General features: G+C 36.3%; 1 protein-coding gene and 1 long non-coding RNA gene across 2 annotated transcripts; both read right to left on the reverse strand.

Moving 5' to 3' along the window:
* Positions 1-7880: 7880 nt before the first annotated feature.
* Positions 7881-9563, reverse strand: LOC106912205 (uncharacterized). The gene is made up of 5 exons (XR_015766052.1): positions 9493-9563; positions 9320-9399; positions 8888-8938; positions 8593-8652; positions 7881-8246 (listed from the first exon to the last, which is right to left on the reverse strand). It is a non-coding gene; the product is annotated as an uncharacterized LOC106912205 (long non-coding RNA).
* A 51-nt stretch (positions 9564-9614) lies between these two features.
* LOC106913130 (Fc receptor-like protein 5) lies at positions 9615-20511 on the reverse strand. Its single transcript, XM_088016011.1, has 7 exons — positions 20433-20511; positions 15448-15729; positions 14743-14994; positions 12150-12449; positions 11132-11398; positions 9907-10152; positions 9615-9756 (listed from the first exon to the last, which is right to left on the reverse strand). Exons 1-7 carry the CDS (start codon positions 20509-20511, stop codon positions 9626-9628), a joined length of 1557 nt encoding a protein of 518 aa, XP_087872137.1. The 3' UTR covers positions 9615-9625.
* Between the last annotated feature and the right edge of the window lie 1607 nt (positions 20512-22118).

Below are 22118 nucleotides of genomic sequence, written 5' to 3' on the forward strand. Positions count from 1 at the left end.
TTCCTGTGACTGACAGCTTTGAAACCTTCACACACACAGAAATACTGTTAAGTCCTTCAATGCAGGACGAACTGGAGAGAAAACTTGGTCCTAGAGGAAGATCCACCAACCAGATCAGACATTTCTACATCCCTGCACTTTATCAGAGGGTTTTTCATTTTACTGCTTGAATTTTAACACAGACCACATATCTAAAGTCTTAGCATTCATATATCAAGAATGTCAATGGTATTAAATTTGATTTAATGGTTTCAACAGAGATAAAAGATTAAACTGTTAATTTAGGTCTTAATTAGAAAGTCCAAAGAATCGTCTTCATAGTTTGATTGTTGTGTTGCTATTAATAATCTTTGTGTTTAAGTTTGATTTGTTCACAGATTTCACCAAACTTATATTTAAACATTGTTAGTGATGCTGATGCTGCAGGACCAGGCCAGTGGGTTTGAAGGGTTTGTGCTTTAAGTGATGTCAGAACATTTATATCCCTGAATGGATGGATTGTTTCCAGGAATCCATCCATTTTCTTACACTCTTATCCCATTGGGGTCAGCAGGGATGCTGGAGCCCAGCTGTCAACTGTACCGAGAGGCAGGATCACTCTGAACAGGTCGCCAGTCCATTACAGGGCAACACAGAGACAGACACACACACACTAAAACCTAAAGAGAATTTAAAGAGACCAATTAACCTGACAGTCATGTTTTTGGACTGTGGGAGGAAACCAGAGTACCTGGAGAGAACCCAACATTCACAGGGAGAACATGTAAAGGACTTGTAATTGCAAAGAAATTATAAAGTCTGACTGACTGATAGTGAGATTAATAAATATCAGTGTAAATAAAAGGGAAGTAACTTTGTCCACATCAACTTTTTGCCTTCACATCACAGACAGCAGATGGCGCTAAAGAGAGAAAACATTTCAACTTTTACAGAAAAGCACAAACTTTTCTCCACTTTAAGTTTCCTCTCATGTGAATTTTCAGTTTTAAACACATGAACATCTAATAAACATGGTAACTTCATATTATAATGTAAGATGCTGAGGCAGCCATTAAATACATTAGACCACATGTGTCAAACTCAAGGCCCGCGGGCCACATGTGGCCCGCCACGTCATTTTATGTGGCCCCCGCAGCGTTTTATAGGCCCATGATTGATTTAAAATAGGTTTTGAACATGAATTGACTACAAACTACATCTCCCATAATGCATTCCGATTGTTACCAGCGAACATTGCGGCTTCTCGGCACTAGAGAGCAGCAGAGTCACCTCAAGCTGCTTATTGATTTTCCCAGCGAATAAAACTGAGACGTCGACAAGCTAACATCAAAACATCCAAGAAAAGAAACATCGATTTGCAAGTAAGACTGAATGAAGATGTGTGTGAGTTGGTGTCAGGGCAGCAGGTCGCGCTAGACATTTTTTGTTATCCGTTATCTTGACCGGCAACAACAACAACAAAATCGGTCATGTACTATTTTTATCCGTGAAATTACAATCATATTAACATCGGCCATTTAGTCGCATTTTATGCATTTTATATAAAAGTGTAGATAAATGTATCTACATTTTTCTCTGTAGTGACAAAAACCACTGACTGAGGCCCCAATAACTTTTAATAAATTAAATTAAACGACTTCACTTAAATTAGCATGACTTCACCCGCTGGGGTCTGAACGCACTTCCTCCTGGTTCCCATCTGCAGAAAAATCTGCGTTAATTCATCACAGTCAGTTGGATCTGTCTGATCTAAACAGATCAACTGAACTCTGAGTGTTTTACCCTGCGGGGTCCGGTGTGCGCTTTTACCAGGATTTATTTTTTGCGTGGTTTTGCTTCTCCGAAACGGACAGATGTTTTGTCTGCAGCTCCTCCAGAACTCCGCTCTCCTGGGTAACGTGAATCCAGAAGGCTCTTTTTGTTAAATCCGGTGGATGAGTTACATCCGCAGTGGTTGAGCAGCGGACTGCGCATGTTACAGTCTAATTAACTTCTGCATCATCATTTATTTCCTCAAGATAAACTACCAGCTCCTCAAATGGATTAACACAACGTTGCATTCTCTTTAGTTTTCTCTGGTCTGTAATGGAGACTTGAATTTAACGCTCCATTTCAACCAAAGGTTTTGAATGGGGTTCCTAACCAGACGCTCCAAAGCTTTATTAAAAATATGAGGTGTTGTTTAATTTATTTTAAATATCGTATTTTCATACATTTATGCTAGCGCTGCCCAGGTCTAGTTTTCCAGAGCTACCATCTGAAATTTTAGATGCGTTTCTTCTCTAACACACCTGGATCATTGACTCATTATAAGCCTCTACAGAACTGAATGAGGGAAGTCAACCTTTTGTCTAAAGTGTGTTTTAGCAGGGATGCATCTAAAAGTTGCAGTCTGGAGGACTGGACCTGGGAACTCCTGATTTGTACCATCAGTGTGGCCCCTTGAGGGGGGCCAATATGCTGAAGTGGCCCTTGGTGAAATTGAGTTTGACACCCCTGGATTAGACAGTTTGATCTTGAAACCAGAAAGTTACTGACTTGTTTCCGTGTCTCTTTCCTGATTGTCTTTATTTCCTGATTCACTCGGATATGTTGAGTTGATCAAATAGAGAGAAAAATATTCATCTACTGTTAATATTTTGTACATACAGATCTTTATTTCAACACAAATCAATGCACTGTTTTTCAATTAGTCTAACTAGCTTTCAAATAAAACTGAAAAAATGTATATTTAATTTAAAATGCATAAGAAGTTGGTGGTTAATTATATATTTATCATAAACTGAATGAAAAACAAACATGAAAAACTGATTCTCACCTTCAGCATTTACATAGATGAGATTACTGAGAACTGGAATGAAGAATAAAAGCTGATCAGATATGATTAAACTCACAACAAATATATTTTAACTTTAGCGACATTTCAGGTAAAAATGCTTTGGTTTTAGAAATAAAGTCAGAGATAAAATATGTAATGCCAAAAAGACTTTATGCCAAAAGCATTTATATAACAACACCAAGACAACATGTAGAGTTAGTCAGAGAAAACACACATCGCTTCTTGTCAAGGTGACAGAGAAACAGATCAAACTGTGTTAAACTCTAATTCCATCTTACAGAAACATTTTGATCATTAAACATGAAGTCAGTGATGAACTTACAGAAAAATCCCAGCATGCAGAGCAGAGCGTTCTCCATCCTCACATCCAGACCTTCTGCTCATCAGAAAGGTTTCTACGTTGTTTTATCTATAAGCATGAAGACGTTACATCTGTCACACATAAATGACACCAGCATGTTTTATGCTTCTCAGTATAGCTGTGTGTTTCCTTCCCTTTTTACACAAACTTCACAGCAGCAGCAGCTTTGACCGCAGGAGTTGGTGGGTTTTATTTCCTGTCCACTGCACAGACATTTCAACCTGTTTCATGAACAAAACTCTGTATGTGGTTATAAAAATACTGCGACTTTAAACAAATATTTCATATTGTAAAGAAAGGCATTGATGTGAATTTGAGGTGTTGTGAAAAGTTTTGTCTTTAAAGTTTGCAAAATAACTCTTTTCCGTTTTGATCTTAAACTTCAAATTTTTTCAAAAAATATTTTTTCACACCTTCTTCAAGTAACTTCCTTTCATCAGCTTTTCAGCTCAGTGATGAACAAATGACATGTCTGGTGTGTTTGCAGCTTTAGTGCTGCTAAGTGACACAATGGGATATTATAATGTGATTAAAAGCAGCTAATGACTCATGGAGCATTGAAAACCACGATATTACTGAAAATGGAGATAAGCTGGTGTGTGTGTGTGGGTGTGTGTGTGTGTGTGTGTTCATGTGTGTGTGTGTGTGCGTTTGTTTGTAATACCTTGTGGGGACGATTTTCCTGACATATACTACGTTGTGGGGACCAATTGCTCCTTGTGGGGACCTGAGCCTGGTCCCCACAAGGGGAAACCCTGTTTTTGGGTCAGGGGTCAGAGTTAGGGCTAAGGTATGAATTGAGTTTTGGTTAGGGTTAGGTATGTGATGGGTGGGGTTAGGAAAAGGGTAAAGGTAAGGTTTAGGCTGTAGAAATGAATGGAAGTCAATGGAAAGTCCCCACAAATATAGCAACACAAACATGTGTGTGTGTGTGTGTGTGTGTGTGTGTGTGTGTGTGTGTGTGTGTGTGTGTGTGTGTGTGTGTGTGTGTGTGGGTGTGTGTGTGTGTGTGTGTGTGTGTGAGAAAGGTTAAGTGAAACCAACAAGAGATAGTTGAGCCACAGCAAAGCGTTCAACCAGGCCGCTGCATGGTCGGACATTGCCTGCCCACAGAGTCAGCCGTTCCCTCCCCTGGACTGGAAGCTGATTGTTGTTTATACCTCAGAGTTGCCAACTCTCTGTTATCCCTATTTCGATTTGATACAGTAGGGGCTTCCGCACTTCCCATATCTGTGCCTTCTGTCACTTTTTTCAGCAGTTAAAACTGTTTAATCCTTTGCTAACACGTAGTAACCTGTTTTTCCGAGCAGCCTTCAAACGCAACATGAACGCTGAGCCGCTCGCGCTGGGTTTACACCTGTGGCAGTGAAGGAGACCTGCTGCTGCTGTGCTGAGCTGCTCAGGTTTGTGTTTGAATCATGGCAGCAAACCAGCAAAGCATAAAGAACTTTGCACAGTTTTTCCCCCAAACTAACCGACTGAGTTGAGTGAAGCTGTTGGATGCAGGTAATGTTAGCTAAGAGATGACTAGCTAATGCTAATACAGCACCTTAACAAGTAGCCTGTAGGCTACCGATGTTGTCTATGTTGAAAAGTGGGTAGTACTTGTTGCATTCACTTGAATAACCTTTAAGGAAAAAAAGGTACATATAAGAGTAGTTTTACTGCACTGTACCTTTTTCTTTTACATGTGTAATATTATTATACATATGTAGATAAATTTTGTCCCCCCAAAATAAGCAGATACCCCTCCATCCTCCTGTCCCCTGTTAAACTCGTCTGGAGCAGGGGCTGCATTTAACCTTAAATATCTGACCCAGATTATGACCTTGATGATCCAGGGATGGTGGATCCATGGATGCAGAGAAAGAAGCTGAGGATAATAATAGGGTTTAGAATTTTAACAGAATTAGAATTTTTTTAGAATTTTAATTTTAAATCAGTTTATTTTCTAATTATTTTCATTTGATTTCTTTTTTCTATGTTTTCTGTTGTTGAAAAATTTGAATTTTCTATATAAAAAGTTTTCTGTCCAACAGTGATAATATGCTTACACTGTCTGTTTATAGAGATGTTTTTTGTTTTTTCTGGTTTCTAGGTTGTGAGAACAGACAGAAACTTTGTGGTTCCTTTGTGTCTAAAGAGCCTCACAGTGAGAATGACCTCATTACCACAATCAGATATGAACTGAACTGTAATAAAAATAGAAGTAAGACCGTGTGAAGCAAGTGCAGTCAGACTGATCTCCAGCATTAAAATGTATAATAAGTGAAGTCTATCTATGCTTTCTGTTCTACAGGGACAAATTATGTGTCAAAATTTCCATATTATCCACAATCAAGTGTCTAAGTGATGATTCAGACAATGTGCCGTTTATTTACACAAATCTCCTACTTAGCCCTGCAGTCCTCAGCCCATCTCTCGCACACAGTGAACTCTTTCCTTCCTCCTCCATGTAGCTCCTCCAGACTAGCGGCAGCAGCAGTCAGCAAACACTTGTTGGACCTGCACGTCTGCTGAGCTCATCATAGGAAATACTTCTCAGTCTAATGCTAAAAAAAACAACTGTAAATGGCATCAATGGACAGTGAGGGGAAGCATTGTTGACATGAGGTACTGAAGAGGAAGTGTTGGAACGAATAGCAACTTCTTAAAGAGACAGAGGCCAGTTTCAAGGTGCTACATGCAGCTTTGATGCAAAATCTAACTTAAGTTATTTTTGATATGGACAGCATTTTCATATCAACTGAAAGAAACAGTGACTAGACTGTGCAATAAATTGACACTATGGGGCTTTAAGATCTTTAGCTGATGATTCCTTTGACATAAACTTACATGTTGAGTCAATTTCCATCAGGCCATCCTCAGTCATTGTTTAAGGACTAAATATCTTCCTGTGGTTCTTTAGTCTGAAGCTCAAGTATATTTAAAAAATTAATAGAATGAATATAAATGATCAGCAATCATTTACTCTTGAATACAGCTGCATTTAAAGGAGCTTAAAATATTTTATTTCCTCATTTCTGAGGACAGCATCAACACCAAACCAAGAATATTTGCGATGATGAAAGAGACAAGGTCCTATTCTTACTGAATGGAAAAATCACACGTATCATAAATATTCTTTGAAAATGAACTGTGTAAACTGATCAGCTAGAAAGAGATGGAGCTTTTAAGGAAGCTGCAAAACGATACACACATCCACAAGCACACACACGCGGCCGTACCCACACACACACACACCTACACCTACACACACACACACGTATGTCTGGCTATCTTTGTGGGGACTTTCCATTGACTTCCATTCATTTCTACAGCCTAACCCTAACCCTAACCCTAACCAAAACTCAATTCATACCTTAGCCCTAAATCTGACCCCTGACCCAAAAACAGGGTTTCCCCTCGTGGGGACCAGGCTCCGGTCCCCACGAGGAGCGATTGGTCCCCACAACATAGTATATGTCAGGAAAATCGTCCCCACAAGGTATTACAAACAAACGCACACACACACACAATATGTCTTTATCTTCACAGAGACACTGCATTAATTTCCATTTATTTTTTTAGCCTACCCCAGTAGATTTACCCTTACGTAGGGTAAGTATTAGTGAATACTAAGTTTTAGTATTAACACCTTAGTACTAAACCTAACCCATAACACAGTTGATGAAACATAATTTTCTTCTAGGAACATGCTGATGGCTGTGGGCAGGAAGAAACTTATGTCACAGTCAGAATTAAAGAAGTTTTAAAGTTTCTTCCTGCTTCTTCATAAATATCTCATTGACAGATTTTATAAATACATTTATAACCATAAAATAAGAGGAGGGCTCAGTTTAGAAAATTCTAGCTTCTGGTTCTGGTTTCCATATACATTTGTTTTGTGTTGCTAGTCAGAAATATGAACAGCCCCACAATAAACTGGGATGATGAAACTCTGCACCTTCACGGTTAAATTACTAGTCTGTAGCTCCATCTAGTGGCCGTTAAAGGGCATTACAATAGATTTATTTCAGAGCTCTCACTGGATGCAATTCAAATATTCAGCTGTTTAATATTTTTGGAGATGGCAAAACAAATCATGTTTTATTTCAGATTTTTAAACTTTGAATCTTTGGGACAATAAACCAGGCGGCTCTCAGTGTAATCTACTTCAATGTTGCTATGGAAATTTTACTCCTGTCATATTGAATGCATAGTTCTGTGCATGAAAATGTTTTCACTTGAAATGTTCAGATTATTAGATAAGTGATGAATAATCATATTCACATCCAGTTATAGGTTGGGGTTGTGTAGAGGGAGCTCTGGTTCTCATCTCCTCTGATCATTGAGAGTCAGACGTGTTGAAGAACCTGAACATTTAAACTGGATCCTTCTTTCTTTCTTTCTTTCTTTCTTTCTTTCTTTCTTTCTTTCTTTCTTTCTTTCTTTCTTTCTTTCTTTCTTTCTTTCTTTCTTTCTTTCTTTCTTTCTTTCTTTCTTTCTTTCTTTCTCTCTTTGCATCTTCACAGAAAATCAAATTTCATATTTATAGATAAAATAGTTTTTGTACTAGATGAATTATTAACTTATTCAACTTGACATAAACTCAATCAAAGCTGAACAACAGAATCAAAATGTTATTTTTTCTTCTTCTGTGCAGAGTCGTCCAACATCGACACATATTAAAGTGAAATGACACTTTGACAGGTTTTAATTGATATTTACTTTCATTTACCATTCTGAAAGTCACTTTACAGATAATTAACTTCATCACAAAAGAAACTTAAAATGGCAAAATGTTAAATGTTAATACTTAACAGCATCAATTAATCAATAGCATCTCAAATAAGAATATGATATATTTTGTTACATTTCACAAATCTGACAGACAATGAACAATGCATGCAAACAAAAAAATATTTGGATATTTGAATTATGATTATTTTAGTTCACAGATTTACAACAAAATCACATTAAAATATGGGATTATCCCAGAAAACAGCTTTTATCTCATGCAGGATCATTCAGCACTGCTGCATCTGGTGCATCACGATTATTTTCCTGTCAGTGGAGAAATTATTCAGTGAGATATTTATCAACATTAAAAATGAGTTAAAGTCTTCTAAAGACCAGAACATGTTCAAAAATAAAATTATATATTTTTTAACTCAATTTCAGTGATTTACTTTAAATCTTCTGTTATATAGAATATAAGAAAACAAAGATTGATACAATGTGAACCTATTAAAAGATGAACTAATTTGATTAATCTAAAAATAAACATTGGATAAAAAAGCTGAATGAAGAATCAACCACCTTTTTTATTGTCCTTTTCTTTGGTTTGGTTAATACATTTTGTCAGTGTGTTATGTCTACATTTATTATGTAGATGTTGAGCTATAATTACCTTGGTCAACATCATCATAGTCAGAATCTTCTGCTGGGTGATGAATCCTCTCTGCTGAAACTGTCAGATGAATAAATTGGGAATCACAAAAAACAGAAAATTAATGTTGCGAAACAATTTTGAAGTTTTTTAATGTTCCATTTATTGGAGTAAGTCTTTCTGAAGAGTTTAAGTTCTTTGAGTATTTAACATGTTTGGATTTATCTTCATTTGAAATAGTTAATTATTTTCCATCATCAGTCTCTCTAATCAGTCAGATGTTGAATCTCTTTCTGCTATAAAACCTTTACTTTACCGTTTCCTGAAGTTCTGCTGAGTTGGATTGTTTCATAGAGGGAAGAGTCACCTAAAGACAATAAAACAAGGTTAAAGTTCAAATGACTGGAAATAGATCAAATAATTACATAATTTTCACACAAAGTAAATGTTCTCATGGTTTGATTTTAGCTTTGTTTGATTAGTTTATCTTGATATATTGATATTTCTTACCAGTGTGAATTTTATTCATTTCATTAAAATGTTATAACTGTATTTTTATATTACACTGTTGAAGAGTAATAACTGTGGATCAATAATGTCAGAATATTTTTTCTATATAAGCACCAGTAAAGTAGAAATGTGATTGTCTTTAATTATTTGTTTTGTTTGTTTCTGAAACTGATTAATCAGAAAAATGAAGTAAATAAGCATCCCAGTTAATCATAAAGATGTTTAATGTGAGACGAACCATGAAGCAGAGAGCTGTAAACAGAACCGTCATTCTGGGTCACTTCATGATCAGGGTTGATGCTCTCTGGTTGATTTGATCTGAAAATAATAATAAAAAAAGATTTTAATGTTTTCATGAAAGTCGTTATTTTTGATGCATGTTTAAAGAGGGAACAGATGGTTTTCACTGACCTGATGCTGCTTAAATCTGCAGGGGGAAAAAGACATTTAACATTTTTTTTCTATTTTCAGTCCATCTCGAAACATCACAATAAAATTAAAACATTTGAACAACAAGATTTTGATTGAATTTGATCCTTTATTGTCAGAAAAATGTCTCATCTTTGGACCGTCTGCAGCGCCACAACAAAACCAGGAGAATCATGAGAATAATGAGAACGACTCCAACAATCAACATGACAGGAAATGAAGAGCTGACAGGACTGGACACAGTTACTGGAAATAAAAAAATATATATCTGGAGATTTGATGACACCATTCACTAACAACAGATAAATGTGACTTAAACTTGACCACCACATAAACATTGTCAGTGTTCACCTAATTACTAAGTGAAATTTTGAAAATCATTTTCCTCCTCCTCACCTCTAACAGACATCCAGCTCCTTGGTGAATCTTTTCCTGAATGTTGACATTTGTAGAAACCTTCATCTGACTTTGACACTGCAGAGATATTCAGCTCCCCTCTGCTTCCAGAGTCAAGGAGTTTGTCATTGTGATAGAAAAACACTTTGGAGAGACGTTGTTGTTTATCTATGCAGCTCAGAGTAACAGGATCTCCTTCAGTCACAGGATGAACAGGACTCAGCAGGAGAGGAGCAGAATCATCATCTGTAAAACAACCAGAGGATGATGACATTTAGTCAGAAACTGGTGGTAGTAGAACAAAACAGTTTTAAACCAAAATTATTTCTATGTTCCTCTCATGTTCCTTGCAGAAAACATCTAATGTTGTAATATTAACACCTTATATTTGTTTTGCTGTTGGTGACCTGAATATTTTCTTTTTAAATCCTGGGTATTTTATAGCCGTCTATCAGGACTAAATATCTTTTTATATTTTGACATTTTCATTTATGACCTCATGTGATCGACATGTAACAACTATACAGCCAGAGTGACTGACGATATTTTGGGGTTTTTCTTATGTAACAAATGTAAATGCCAGCAAAGGAAACTGAAAAAATAAGGAGCTCATGTTTTCACTTAAAGTACATGAATCTTCTCATGACTCCCAGGGAATCTGCTCTGACTCAGATTGATGCTTCATCACTTCAGAAACTTTCCTCAAAAGCTAAACTGAAATTTCAGACGTCCACAACACGACAAAACAATTTAAAATTACTGGAAGAAAAAAAATCTCTCAAAATTAATGTTCAATTTTTAAACATATGAAATCACAGGTTGGTTAACACTCAAAGAATCAGTGGAAATGGTTTTTATTTTTTTCAAATACACCATGTCATTTTAATAAAGACAGCTCACACACTTTGAACCTTGGTCAGACAAAACTACTGTGATTAACGAATTCTTGTTACCAACAAAACCAGGCAAAGTTTTAGTTTCTTCTTTCTACCAGCAGATGAACATATTTTAATTTAAAAACAATGAAGGAAAAGAGCAATAACTGAAATACGTTTTTATTTATAAAATGTTTTTATTTTACTTTGTTTGTTATTGCATCTCTTCAAATAACTTGCAGGAACAACATTGTTATGAAAAGATGCTTAAAACAGTATTTACATCAACACTGCAAATAATGTTGAAATATAAAGTGAAGAGAAAGAAAAGATAGTAAATCATAACCCACCATGTACAGTGATGTTGACTGCATTGCTGAACTCTCCTGATCCAGACTCACACCAGTAAACTCCACTATTAAACCAGTAGGAAGTGATATTAGATGTAGATCCAGTCATTTCCCCCCAGATGGAGCAGTCTGACAGTTTTCCTGTTTCTATAAACCTCATCACTCTCCACCCAGCAGAGTTTCCCTCACAGCTCAGAGTCACAGATTCAGATCTGAAGTGTTGAACTCTGTCAGGATTCACTGAGAGAGAAGCTGCTGGACGAGGATCTGGAAACAAGAAGAAGAAAAAGAAACGCAGCATCTCAGCTGAGCACGGAAAACATTTATAAAATATAACAGATTGAAAACAATCATTTGGTTTTTGTGTATTTTAACAACATTTCAACATGTTCAAACTTTATTGTTTGTCTTTACAACAATCCAAATATTTCAGTGCATGTAAAATAAAATACATGGGTAAAAATTAATCTGTCTTATTTAACAAATAAAGCTGGTAAATATTTTATTTGGTAAAATTTAGCAGTTTAACCTGCTGACTTCTTTTTCTTGACTACATTCAGGTTCCAGTCCCAGCCAGACGTCAGACTACAAACTCTCCATATTTTGTTCAGCTCCTGTTTTTTCTTCTCTGTTGTCTTTGCTCTGCTTGTTTACAACCAGTAAATATTTCTAACCAAACCACCAGCTCAGCTCTAGACTGAATGTATCCAGGCCTGCAAGAGCATCGATGTTCAGGAACTAAATGAAAGTAACAATCCATAAATCTCTTTACTTATATTTCCTGATGGATCAAATTTTAATAGTTGAAGTTTCTTCTGAATCTAAAGTAATTCAAGTTTATTATCTGGTGAAAATATAAAAATATTAAACTTATTTCACCTTTTTGGATAATTAGGAAAAGAACAAACAATGTGCAACATACTTTTGACTAACATTGAAGATCAAAGATTAGACAAAAATAAATAAAACTGAAATCATGGCTCCTGTTTATTTATAGCACAGAGAGAAACAAACTGACCTGCAGACCAGATAAACTTTGGTTCACTGTAATCAGTGTAGTTCACTGGTTCTCCTCTTCCTGCTCTGCACACAAATCCTGCTGTGTGAGTCGGTCCAGTAATGGTGAAGTTCTGTTCTGTCCCACTGGTGCCAGGAAGCAGCTCAAATCTATAATAACTGACTGATGGATCAGGAACAGCTTTATACCAGAAGAACCTCCATCCTGCTGGTTGATGCTCCAAACCCTCACAGCTCAGAGTCACTGAGGCTCCAGGATTCAGCCATGATGGAGACACAGAGAGGACAGGAACAAGTTGACCTGTTGAAATCAAAGATTTGGCAACATTAACATTATATTAGAATATGACATTGACTAAAATTATATCAATTTAAATGTTTTCTAAACTTAATTTCTAAATGATCTTAATGACATGTATCAGGAAATTTACTTAAAATGGCAACAGTGCAGTGATTATAAATCTTAATAATAATAAATTTCCATCCATTGTTTACAGCTGATTGTCTTTACTGGTTTTTATCTCCATGAGTTTCTGGTCAAAGTGAGGTTACAAGCTGGACAGGTCACCAGTCCATCACAGGACAAACAATCTCTCTCTCACACACACACACACACACACACACACACACACACACACACACACACACACACACACACACACACACACACACACACACACCCCAACACACACACACACACACACACACACACGTTTGTTTTGCTATCTTTGTGGGGACTTTCCGTTGACTTCCATTAATTTCTACAGCCTAAACTTTACCTTTACCCTTTTCATAACCCTAACCATCACATACCTAACTCTAACCCTAACCAAAACTCAATTCATACCTTAGCCCTAACTCTGACCCCTGACCCAAAAAGTTTTGCTCTACTGGTTTTTATCACAAACTGCAGCACTGAACATAAATTCAAGATTCAGACCTCATTTGTTTTTTCAGTGATGAACAGAAACTAAACTCACCAATTTCATTAATAATGACCTTTATGCTGGTTTCAGTGTAGAAAACTGGATCTCCTCTTCCTCCTCTTCCTCCTCTGCAGCTGTAAACACCTTCATCTGAGATGATGAAGACTCCATCTGGTTCATTGGTTTTGATGAACTGATCCTTATGATCCACTGACTGCCGTCTTAACAAATCAAACTTCCAGCCAGCAGATCCACTAACAGAGCAGGTCAGTGTTACACTGCCCCCTGCTGGCATGATTTTATCACTTGCTGTCAGTTTGGCTGCAGGTTTATTTACTGATTATTGAGGTAAAAAAAAAAAAGAACAAAATCATCAAAATTGTTCTAGTTTTAAAAGATTGAGTTTGGTTTATTTATACAGCATCAAATTAATAAATAACATCTCAGTTCACTTTATAAGACAAACATGTCCAATTAATATCCAGGCTTATAAAACCCTCTATTGTACGGAGCCCCTAAGGGGACATGGAGAAAAAAAAAAAAGGAAAGAAATCCCGACTTATTATCTTGAGATCCCGACATCAGTACATAACGACCTAATTACAGTGATGGAGGACACACACCCATGGGGTAAATATATAGAATTTTATTTCGAGCTTGGGCTTGACTATAAACACATTAAATCAGTGCTTGACAGCAGACATGGATTTTGTATTAGTGAGCGACATCTGAAGAGAGTTTTCAGAGCGCGGGGACTCATTCGGCGCAAGTCCTTTTCCGACTTGGCAGTTTTGATAGAATTCATTAATGTCCAGAGGACTGTAGCTGGTTATTAATGAATTAAGTCGGGATCTCGAGATCTCGACTTAGTTTCTCGCGATCTCGGGATAAGTCGGGATTTCTTTCCTTTTTTTTTTTTTTCTCCATGTCCCCTTAGGGGCTCCGTACTATTGTCCAAATTTAAAGAAATCAATATTCCACTAAAAACATTTTAATCCCATAAATCAAACTTTAAATTTTGATGGTTTAATTTAACCACTAAAATCAAACAGAAATAAACTCTAAGCAGGACTAATGGGAAACGTTTCCTTTAACTTTATATAAAATATCAATATAACAATTTCCTTCTTACAATATCAAAGTTTTTAATGAACATCACATCCGGTCTATGTATTCACATATTTACTAAAATATAATAAAAAACTAATCTTTTTTTTTATAAACACAAACTTTACTCACTACAGGATCTACTGTTCATCAACACTTTCCTGAAATGTTGACAGGATTGTGCAAAAGTCTTGGTCCATCAATTCTAAACTCTCTAATGCAAAAATCCAAACTTTTTGTCACTTTTAAAACTGATTGAATTCAATGATCCTTCAGACTTTTAAGTAATTTAAGAGTTTTTGTTTTTATATCAGTTTTGGTTGTTAATTTTTAACCATAACCTTTTAAATATTATTGATATTAAATCTAGAATTATATTTACAAAAAAGAACTAGTCACTAATTAAAGCTGATTTTTACATCTTCTGTTTAGAAATCTAAACTAAAATCTTTCAACAACATAGAAAAGTTTAATGTTGTTAAGAAAACATGACTGTTAAGATGAGACTTGATGAAAAATTGTAAATAATCACTTTAGTTTTATAACAGATGATCTACTTACAAACAGTCAATGAGAGATCATCACTCCATTGTGTGAACTGATACTGATAGTTTCCTTTTCCTCTGCAGCTGAATGTGTCTCTATCAGCTGCAATAATCTTGTATTCACTGGATGTTGGAGAGTTTCTGTAGTTTGGTCTCCATTCATACGTCCACTGAGTTCCTCCTCTGATCTCACATCTCAGAGTGACCGTCTCTCCTCTGAATATCTCAGACCAGTCGGGTTTCCGGGTCACAGTGGGTTTAATGGAAACTGTTGACATAGAAAAATCTCTGGTTAGAAATGTAACAAAAACAAAGTCAGAACTAAAACCTTTGCTTTTTCTCAGAGGCTGTGATTCACTGTTTTAGGGGTCAAACTGATTTAAGAAAAAAGTTCATATTAAAACTGAATAATTTGGGGATATAAATGAAATAACAGTGAATCCTAAATATAGGAAATAAATAACATTAGAAGAAAATTAGAAGAAAAGATAACAGAAATAAGAAAACCACATACAGTTAAAAGCTTTTAAACTTAATAGATTTCAAAACAGTTTGATGTGAACTTTCAATATCAAACTCATGCAACAAAATGCAGTTTAAAATTATTAAATAATATAATTTTACATTTAATATCATGTTACATGAATGAGCATGTTCTATAGATGTATTTACAAGCTCAAGATAATTTGTTGTTTCTGTGATTAACAGAAGCTAAACTCACCAGTTTTCCATATGGTGACTTTATTGCTGGTTTCAGTGTAGAAAACTGGATCTCCTCTTCCTCCTCTTCCTCCTCTGCAGCTGTAAACACCTTCTACTGTGATGATGAAGACTCCATTTGGATCATTGTTTCTGATGAACTGACCTGTATGATTCACTGACTGTCGTCTTAACAAATCAAACTTCCAGCCATCAGATCCACTAACAGAGCAGGTCAGTGTTACACTGCCCCCTGCTGGCACGATTTTATCACTTGCTGTCAGTTTGGCTGCAGGTTTATTTACTGATGATTGAGACAAAGAAAAAAAATGAACAAAATCATCAAAATTGTTCTAGTTTTAAAACATTCAGTTTGGTTTATTTACACAGCACCAGTTAATGAACTATAACATGTATCACTGTAAGACAAACAGCTTCAATCCAATCCTGTTAGGTGCACATTATAAAAATCTGATTTGATCCAAAGGAAGCATTTCTGTAACAAGTCAAAAAAGTTTTATGGTTTTATTTAATCAGTAAAATCAAACAGAAATAATAATAAAAAAAACTATACCTGAAACTGATGACATGTTTTCTTTATTTTTTTTAAATTAAAAAATCAATGCAGTTATTGACTCATTTATTCTGTCAAATGTTTTTAACCAATAGCATCTCTGGTCTTTATGGATTGACATATTTATTTAATGCAACATTTCTTAACTACTCAAATATAGACTTTATTCATATTAGAGAACTTACTTTTAATCAACACATTAACTAATAAAACACAGAAATCACAATAATCAGATTGTGACTGAATCAAATCATGTTGTATCAAATCCCAGTCAGAGCTGAGCTGAACCAAACTACTGAACCAGAACATCTTCTAATGTTCTGCTGCAGTCAGGAGAACTGGGCTGGAAATCAGCTCTACTGCACAAATCACTTCTCAGTCCTTCAACAAGGAAAGCTCTGCTGACAACTAAAGGTTGAACTATTTTTAGTCTAGTGGTGATTTTTCTAAACTTTCAATCAGATGAATTGAACTCAGAGGAACCACAGTGGCCTCCTGGAAAACTGCAGCAGGACCAGAGAATCACAATCTGCCTCCTATCAGCTTTTATTGGATCTTTGAAGGATGGAGGGATTTTATATGAGAGACATTTTACTAAAATAGAGACAGTATTGTGCAAAAGTCTTGGTCTAATCATCAGTTCTCTAAGCTCCTTCCAAACTTTTTATCAGATTTAAAACTGATTGTTTTTAATCTTCCTCCATGTTCATATTTTCTCTCAGCTTTGGCTGATTTATTTTGAATAAATATGACAGAAATAAAGTTTAACATTTATAACATTGTTTCACTGAGAAAACGTCACTTCTGCAGATGATTATAACAATATGATATTTTTTCTCTAACAAATTGATCAATAAATGATTTTAAGCAGCAGGAAAAGCTGATTTTTAGTTTTTGTCTGAAACATTAAAATATAAAAGCAATATAAAATTTTAGGTAGGAAAAATGTTGCAGATTAAATGAGACTTGATGAAACAATTAAAATAGTCACTTCATGTCAATAACAGTTCAGTAGTTATTTAGCTGAAATCATGATTTCCTGCACATCTTCCTGTTGCTGAACCAGGATCCTCACAGCTGAAGAACAACAAACGATGGAGATACAAGAATTGTCTTTTCAGTGTTGGACAAAAATTGCAGCATGTTGCAGGTTTTTAATCTACACTGCAAAAATATAAAATCTAATAAAGTATTTTCATCTAGTTTCTAGTGCAAATCTCTAAGAACACTTGAAATAAGACAAGAAAACCTTACAAGGAACTTCTCAGCAAATAAAAATATTCTGAACTACTGATGAAAAACTATTAGTTCCACTTGTAGATCATTTCATTTATCACAAGAGGAAAATGTGTTGAGCTTGAAAATAATAAATCAGTTAAAGCAGAAAATTATTTTTCCTGTGACTGACAGCTTTGAAACCTTCACACACACAGAAATACTGTTAAGTCCTTCATTGCAGGACAAACTGCAGAGAAAACTTGGTCCTAGAGGAAGATCCACCAACCAGATCAGACGTTTCTACATCCCTGCACTTTATCAGAGGGTTTTTCATGTTACAGCTTGAATTTTAAGACAGACCACATATCTAAAGTCTTAGCATTCATATATCAAGAATGTCAATGGTATTAAATTTGATGTAATGGTTTCAACAGAGATAAAATATTAAATTTTAAATTTAGGATTTAATTAGAAAGTCCACAGAATCGTCTTCATAGTGTTAAGGAAGAAAATATTCTAAAATAGTTAACTTTGGAAAAAGTTTGGCTCTCTCTCTTCCTCTGGATCCCAGGTCCTCTCGGCGGGCCACGTGTAGCCACAAAGAAAGCAACAATGCGTGTTGACGTCACAGAATTACAGAATTTAATCCAATATAAGACAATGCATAAACTTACACAGAAACTGCAGAACAACGGAGACATACATTCATTTACCTGACAAATAAAAGAAGGAAAGAAAGAAAAGCAAAGACGTCTTTGGAGAGTTGCAAGAGCAAATCTGATTTGTTACTTCTGTGTAGAAAGTTTTATCCTCTTGTATTTAATTTATTCAAATAAGGCGTACCTTTGCTCCTCCAACCAGGAGCCATCTCTGACCCTCTATCTGAAGCCTAAACCCCTGCAGAGTTTACGGCTTTTCACAGATGAGTGTGAAAAGCTGGAACTTCTCCTGTATTGTTTTCCCACAGACAAAAGGCAGTTCAAACGATCCTAGCAAACCATCTGCTGTAACTACAGGTAACATAAAGGTCAACAGGCCAGACTAAGTTACTGATTTAAAACCACAATTTAGGCCATTTGAATCAAGACATGCAAAGTTCTAAAACTAGCTTATTTCAAATTTATTTTCTCAACAATAGTTTGATTGTTGTGTTGCTATTAATAATCTTTGTGTTTAAGTTTGATTTGTTCACAGATTTCACCAAACTTAAACACTGTTAGTGATGCTGATGCTGCAGGACCAGGCCAGTGGGTTTGAAGGGTTTGTGCTTTAAGTGATGTCAGAACATTTCTTTCACCCTTATCCCATTGGGGTCAGGAGGGATGCTGGAGCCCAGCTGTCAACTGTACCCCGAGAGGCGGGGTCACTCTGAACAGGTCGCCAGGGCAACACACACACACACACACACACACACACACACACACACACACACACACACACACACACACACACACACACACACACACACTCAAACCTAAAGAGAATTTAAAGAGCCCATTAACGTGACAGTCATGTTTTTGGACTGTGGGAGGAAACCAGAGTACCTGGAGAGAACCCAACATTCACAGGGAGAACATGTAAAGGACCCCAGGCTGGGAACTGAACCCAGAGCCTTCTTGCTGCAAGGCAACAGCTCTACCAAATATGCCAGGGGATCCATTAGCTAAAAAAATAAATATTTTAAACTTAAAGACAATCTGTCCATTGATCCAGATCAATACTGACTTACAGAAACCAAGAATAAATCACTGGATGTGTTTTAGTCATGTTTGTCTTTAAGGCCCCATTAGAAAGTAGAATCACTAAAAAAACTTTCAAAAATTTTTGAGATTTCAATGTGAAAATAAACTGTTTAGACAGAAGACAATAAAAGATCCAATGATATTTGTTGTAAATGTAAGAAATAATAGTCAGACTCATTTTCTAAAAACCTGCATGATTATGAATTGTAAAGTCTGACTGATGGTGAGATTAATAAATGTCAGTGTAAAGAAAAGGGAAGTAACTTTGTCCACATGAACTTTTTGCCTTCACATCACAGACAGCAGATGGCGCTAAAGAGAGAAAACATTTCAACTTTTACAGAAAAGCACAAACTTTTCTCCTCTTTAAGTTTCCTCTCATGTGAATTTTCAGTTTCAAACACATAAACATCTAATAAACATGGTAACTTCATATTATAGTGTAAGATGCTGAGGCAGCCATTAAATACATTAGACAGTTTGATCTTGAAAGCAGAAAGTTACTGACTTGTTTCCGTGTCTCTTTCCTGATTATCGTCTTTATTTCCTGATTCACTCAGATATGTTGAGATGATCAAATAGAGAGAAAAATATTCATCTACTGTTAATATTTTGTACATAAAGATATTTCATTTTACACAAATCAGTACACTAAGCTTCAAATTGTCTGACCATTTTCCAAATAAAACTAATAAAAGTATATATTTAACTTAAAATGCATAAACAGTTGGTGGTTAATTATATATTCATCAGAAACTGAATGAAAAACAATTAAGAAAAACTGATTCTCACCTTCAGCATTTACATAGATCAGATGACTGAGAACTGCAATGAAGAATAAAAGCTGATCAGATATGATTAAACTCAAAACAAATATATTATAATCAATGGCAGAACAAGTCAGCGTTGGGCCGGTGACAGGCTAATTTGTTATACCCAAATAAAGCTCAGGATAATATAACTTTACAACAGAGACAACAGCGGGCCTTAGAAGTTTGACTACCACAGAGAACGACTATGTCATTCTGAAGTCCATCAAACAGACACAAAGTACAACAAACAAAGAGAACAACAGAAACATCAGGCTACTGGTCACTAATGATGAAACAACACAGATTCAAAGCAGTTCAGCACCACGAAGAGCGATCAGATCATTTTGACACTTTATCAATTTCAACTCAGAACCTGGAGCAGCTGGCAACTGCTGAAGCTAGGTTTATTGTCGAGACTTTAAACCGAGCACGCATCTGCGCGCGTTGAAACGGACACGCAGCGGCACACGCCGACCCCGCTGCACACACACCATGTTGCAGCGACTCATGCTCCTTTGCATCTTTGCAATTCAGTCCCTGACATCACAGCTGTACTGCATAGAGAGAGAAAAAGGGGACGTAAGCTAGGCGGCTGGGCTGATACAGTTTACAATCAGTCTACAGTTAATTCACACATTGTGAATAATGTTAGAGTTGCTACCTGTAACTATTCCTGCTCCTTTGCTGGGCTGGCAGTTTTGGCGGGCCTGAATCGCTGCCAACAAAAAAGTCCGGTTCATCTCCAAGACAACGAACAAAATATGCGTCCAGTTTTTGGCTTTTCCTTGCTCTCTTTTTTCCATCCTTTCATTTGCCGCTCCATGGAGCTCCACTCATGTTAATTTAGTCCATAAAAATGCTTCGTCTAGTTTGCCATCTGTTTCCAAGTGACTGATGATGACATATGGGCGATCCACTTGTAACTTTGTGTGTCATAAAGTTAAATGCAAGAGTGAAAATAAAGCCAGTCATGTAGCACAACATTTTATTTAATATTTTACACCCACTGTGCCTCTAAAATCAGTTGGTCTTGCAAAGTTTTGGCAACCTTGAGTCAACCCTGACTGGGCAACCTACATAATCCAACACATACCGAGCTCTTGTCCAGCTTTTGTCAGATGTGACAGAGGCTTGAATCCCTGAAATCCTATTCTTCCTCCATAGGATGGGCCCCCCACTGCCCTCCCAGGCCCCCCTGACTCTCCACCCCTGATTTGAACTATTGCAAGATTTCTGTGAGGATTTGTTTTATTTCTGTGTGTTTATTTGGTTCCTGTGTTGTCTCCTGCCCCTGATTGCTCCCCGCTGTGTCTCGTGTTCCCTGATTACCTTCCCTGTGTATTTCGTCCCACCTGTGTCTGTGTTTCCTCATCAGGTCCTTGTCAAGTTGTCATAGTTATTGCTGTTATTTGTCGTCATCACCTCACTCCAGTGCTACCAGTGTTTAGTTCCCTGACTCCTAGTTCACCTGTGCTACCTGGTTTTCTGTGAGTTTTGCCGATTAAGTCATTTTTTCACGCCACTACCTGGGTCCTCTGTATTCATCCTCACCTCAACTACCACTAAACGTGACAATTTCAGGTAAAACTGCTTTGGTTTTAGAAATAAAGTCAAAGATAAAATATGTAATGTCAAAAAGACTTGATGTCAAAAATCATTTGTATAATAACACCAAGACAACATGTAAAGTTAGTCATAGAAAACACACATCGCTTCTTGTCAAGGTGACAGAGAAACAGATCAAACTGTGTTAAACTCTAATTCCATCTTACAGAAACATTTTGATCATTAAACATGAAGTCAGTGATGAACTTACAGAAAAATCCCAGCATGCAGAGCAGAGCGTTCTCCATCCTCACATCCAGACCTTCTGCTCATCAGAAAGGTTTCTACGTTGTTTTATCTATAAGCATGAAGACGTTACATCTGTCACACATAAATGACACCAGCATGTTTTATGCTTCTCAGTATAGCTGTGTGTTTCCTCCCCTTTTACACAAACTTGAGAACAGCAGCAGCAGTTGGTGGGTTTTATTTCCTGTCCACTGAACAGACATTTCAACCTGTTTCATGAACAAAACTCTGAATGTGGTTATAAAAATACTGTGACTTTAAACAAATATTGCATGTTGTAAAGAAATATGTTAATGTGAATCTGAGTTTTTGTGATTAAAGTTTGCAAAATGACTCTCTCCCTTTCTTATTCTTAAATTTCTTGCATGATTTTTAAAAGTATTTTTTCCCACCTCCTTCTTGTAACTTCCTTTCTTCTGCTTCTCAGCTCAGTGATGAACAGTTGACCTGTCTAGTGGTTTTGCTGCCTCTGTGCTGTAAAGTGACACAATGG

The sequence above is a fragment of the Poecilia mexicana genome, unplaced genomic scaffold (assembly GCF_051168715.1).
Source record: "Poecilia mexicana isolate PSO_F unplaced genomic scaffold, ASM5116871v1 scaffold_18, whole genome shotgun sequence".
NCBI lineage: Eukaryota > Metazoa > Chordata > Actinopteri > Cyprinodontiformes > Poeciliidae > Poecilia > Poecilia mexicana.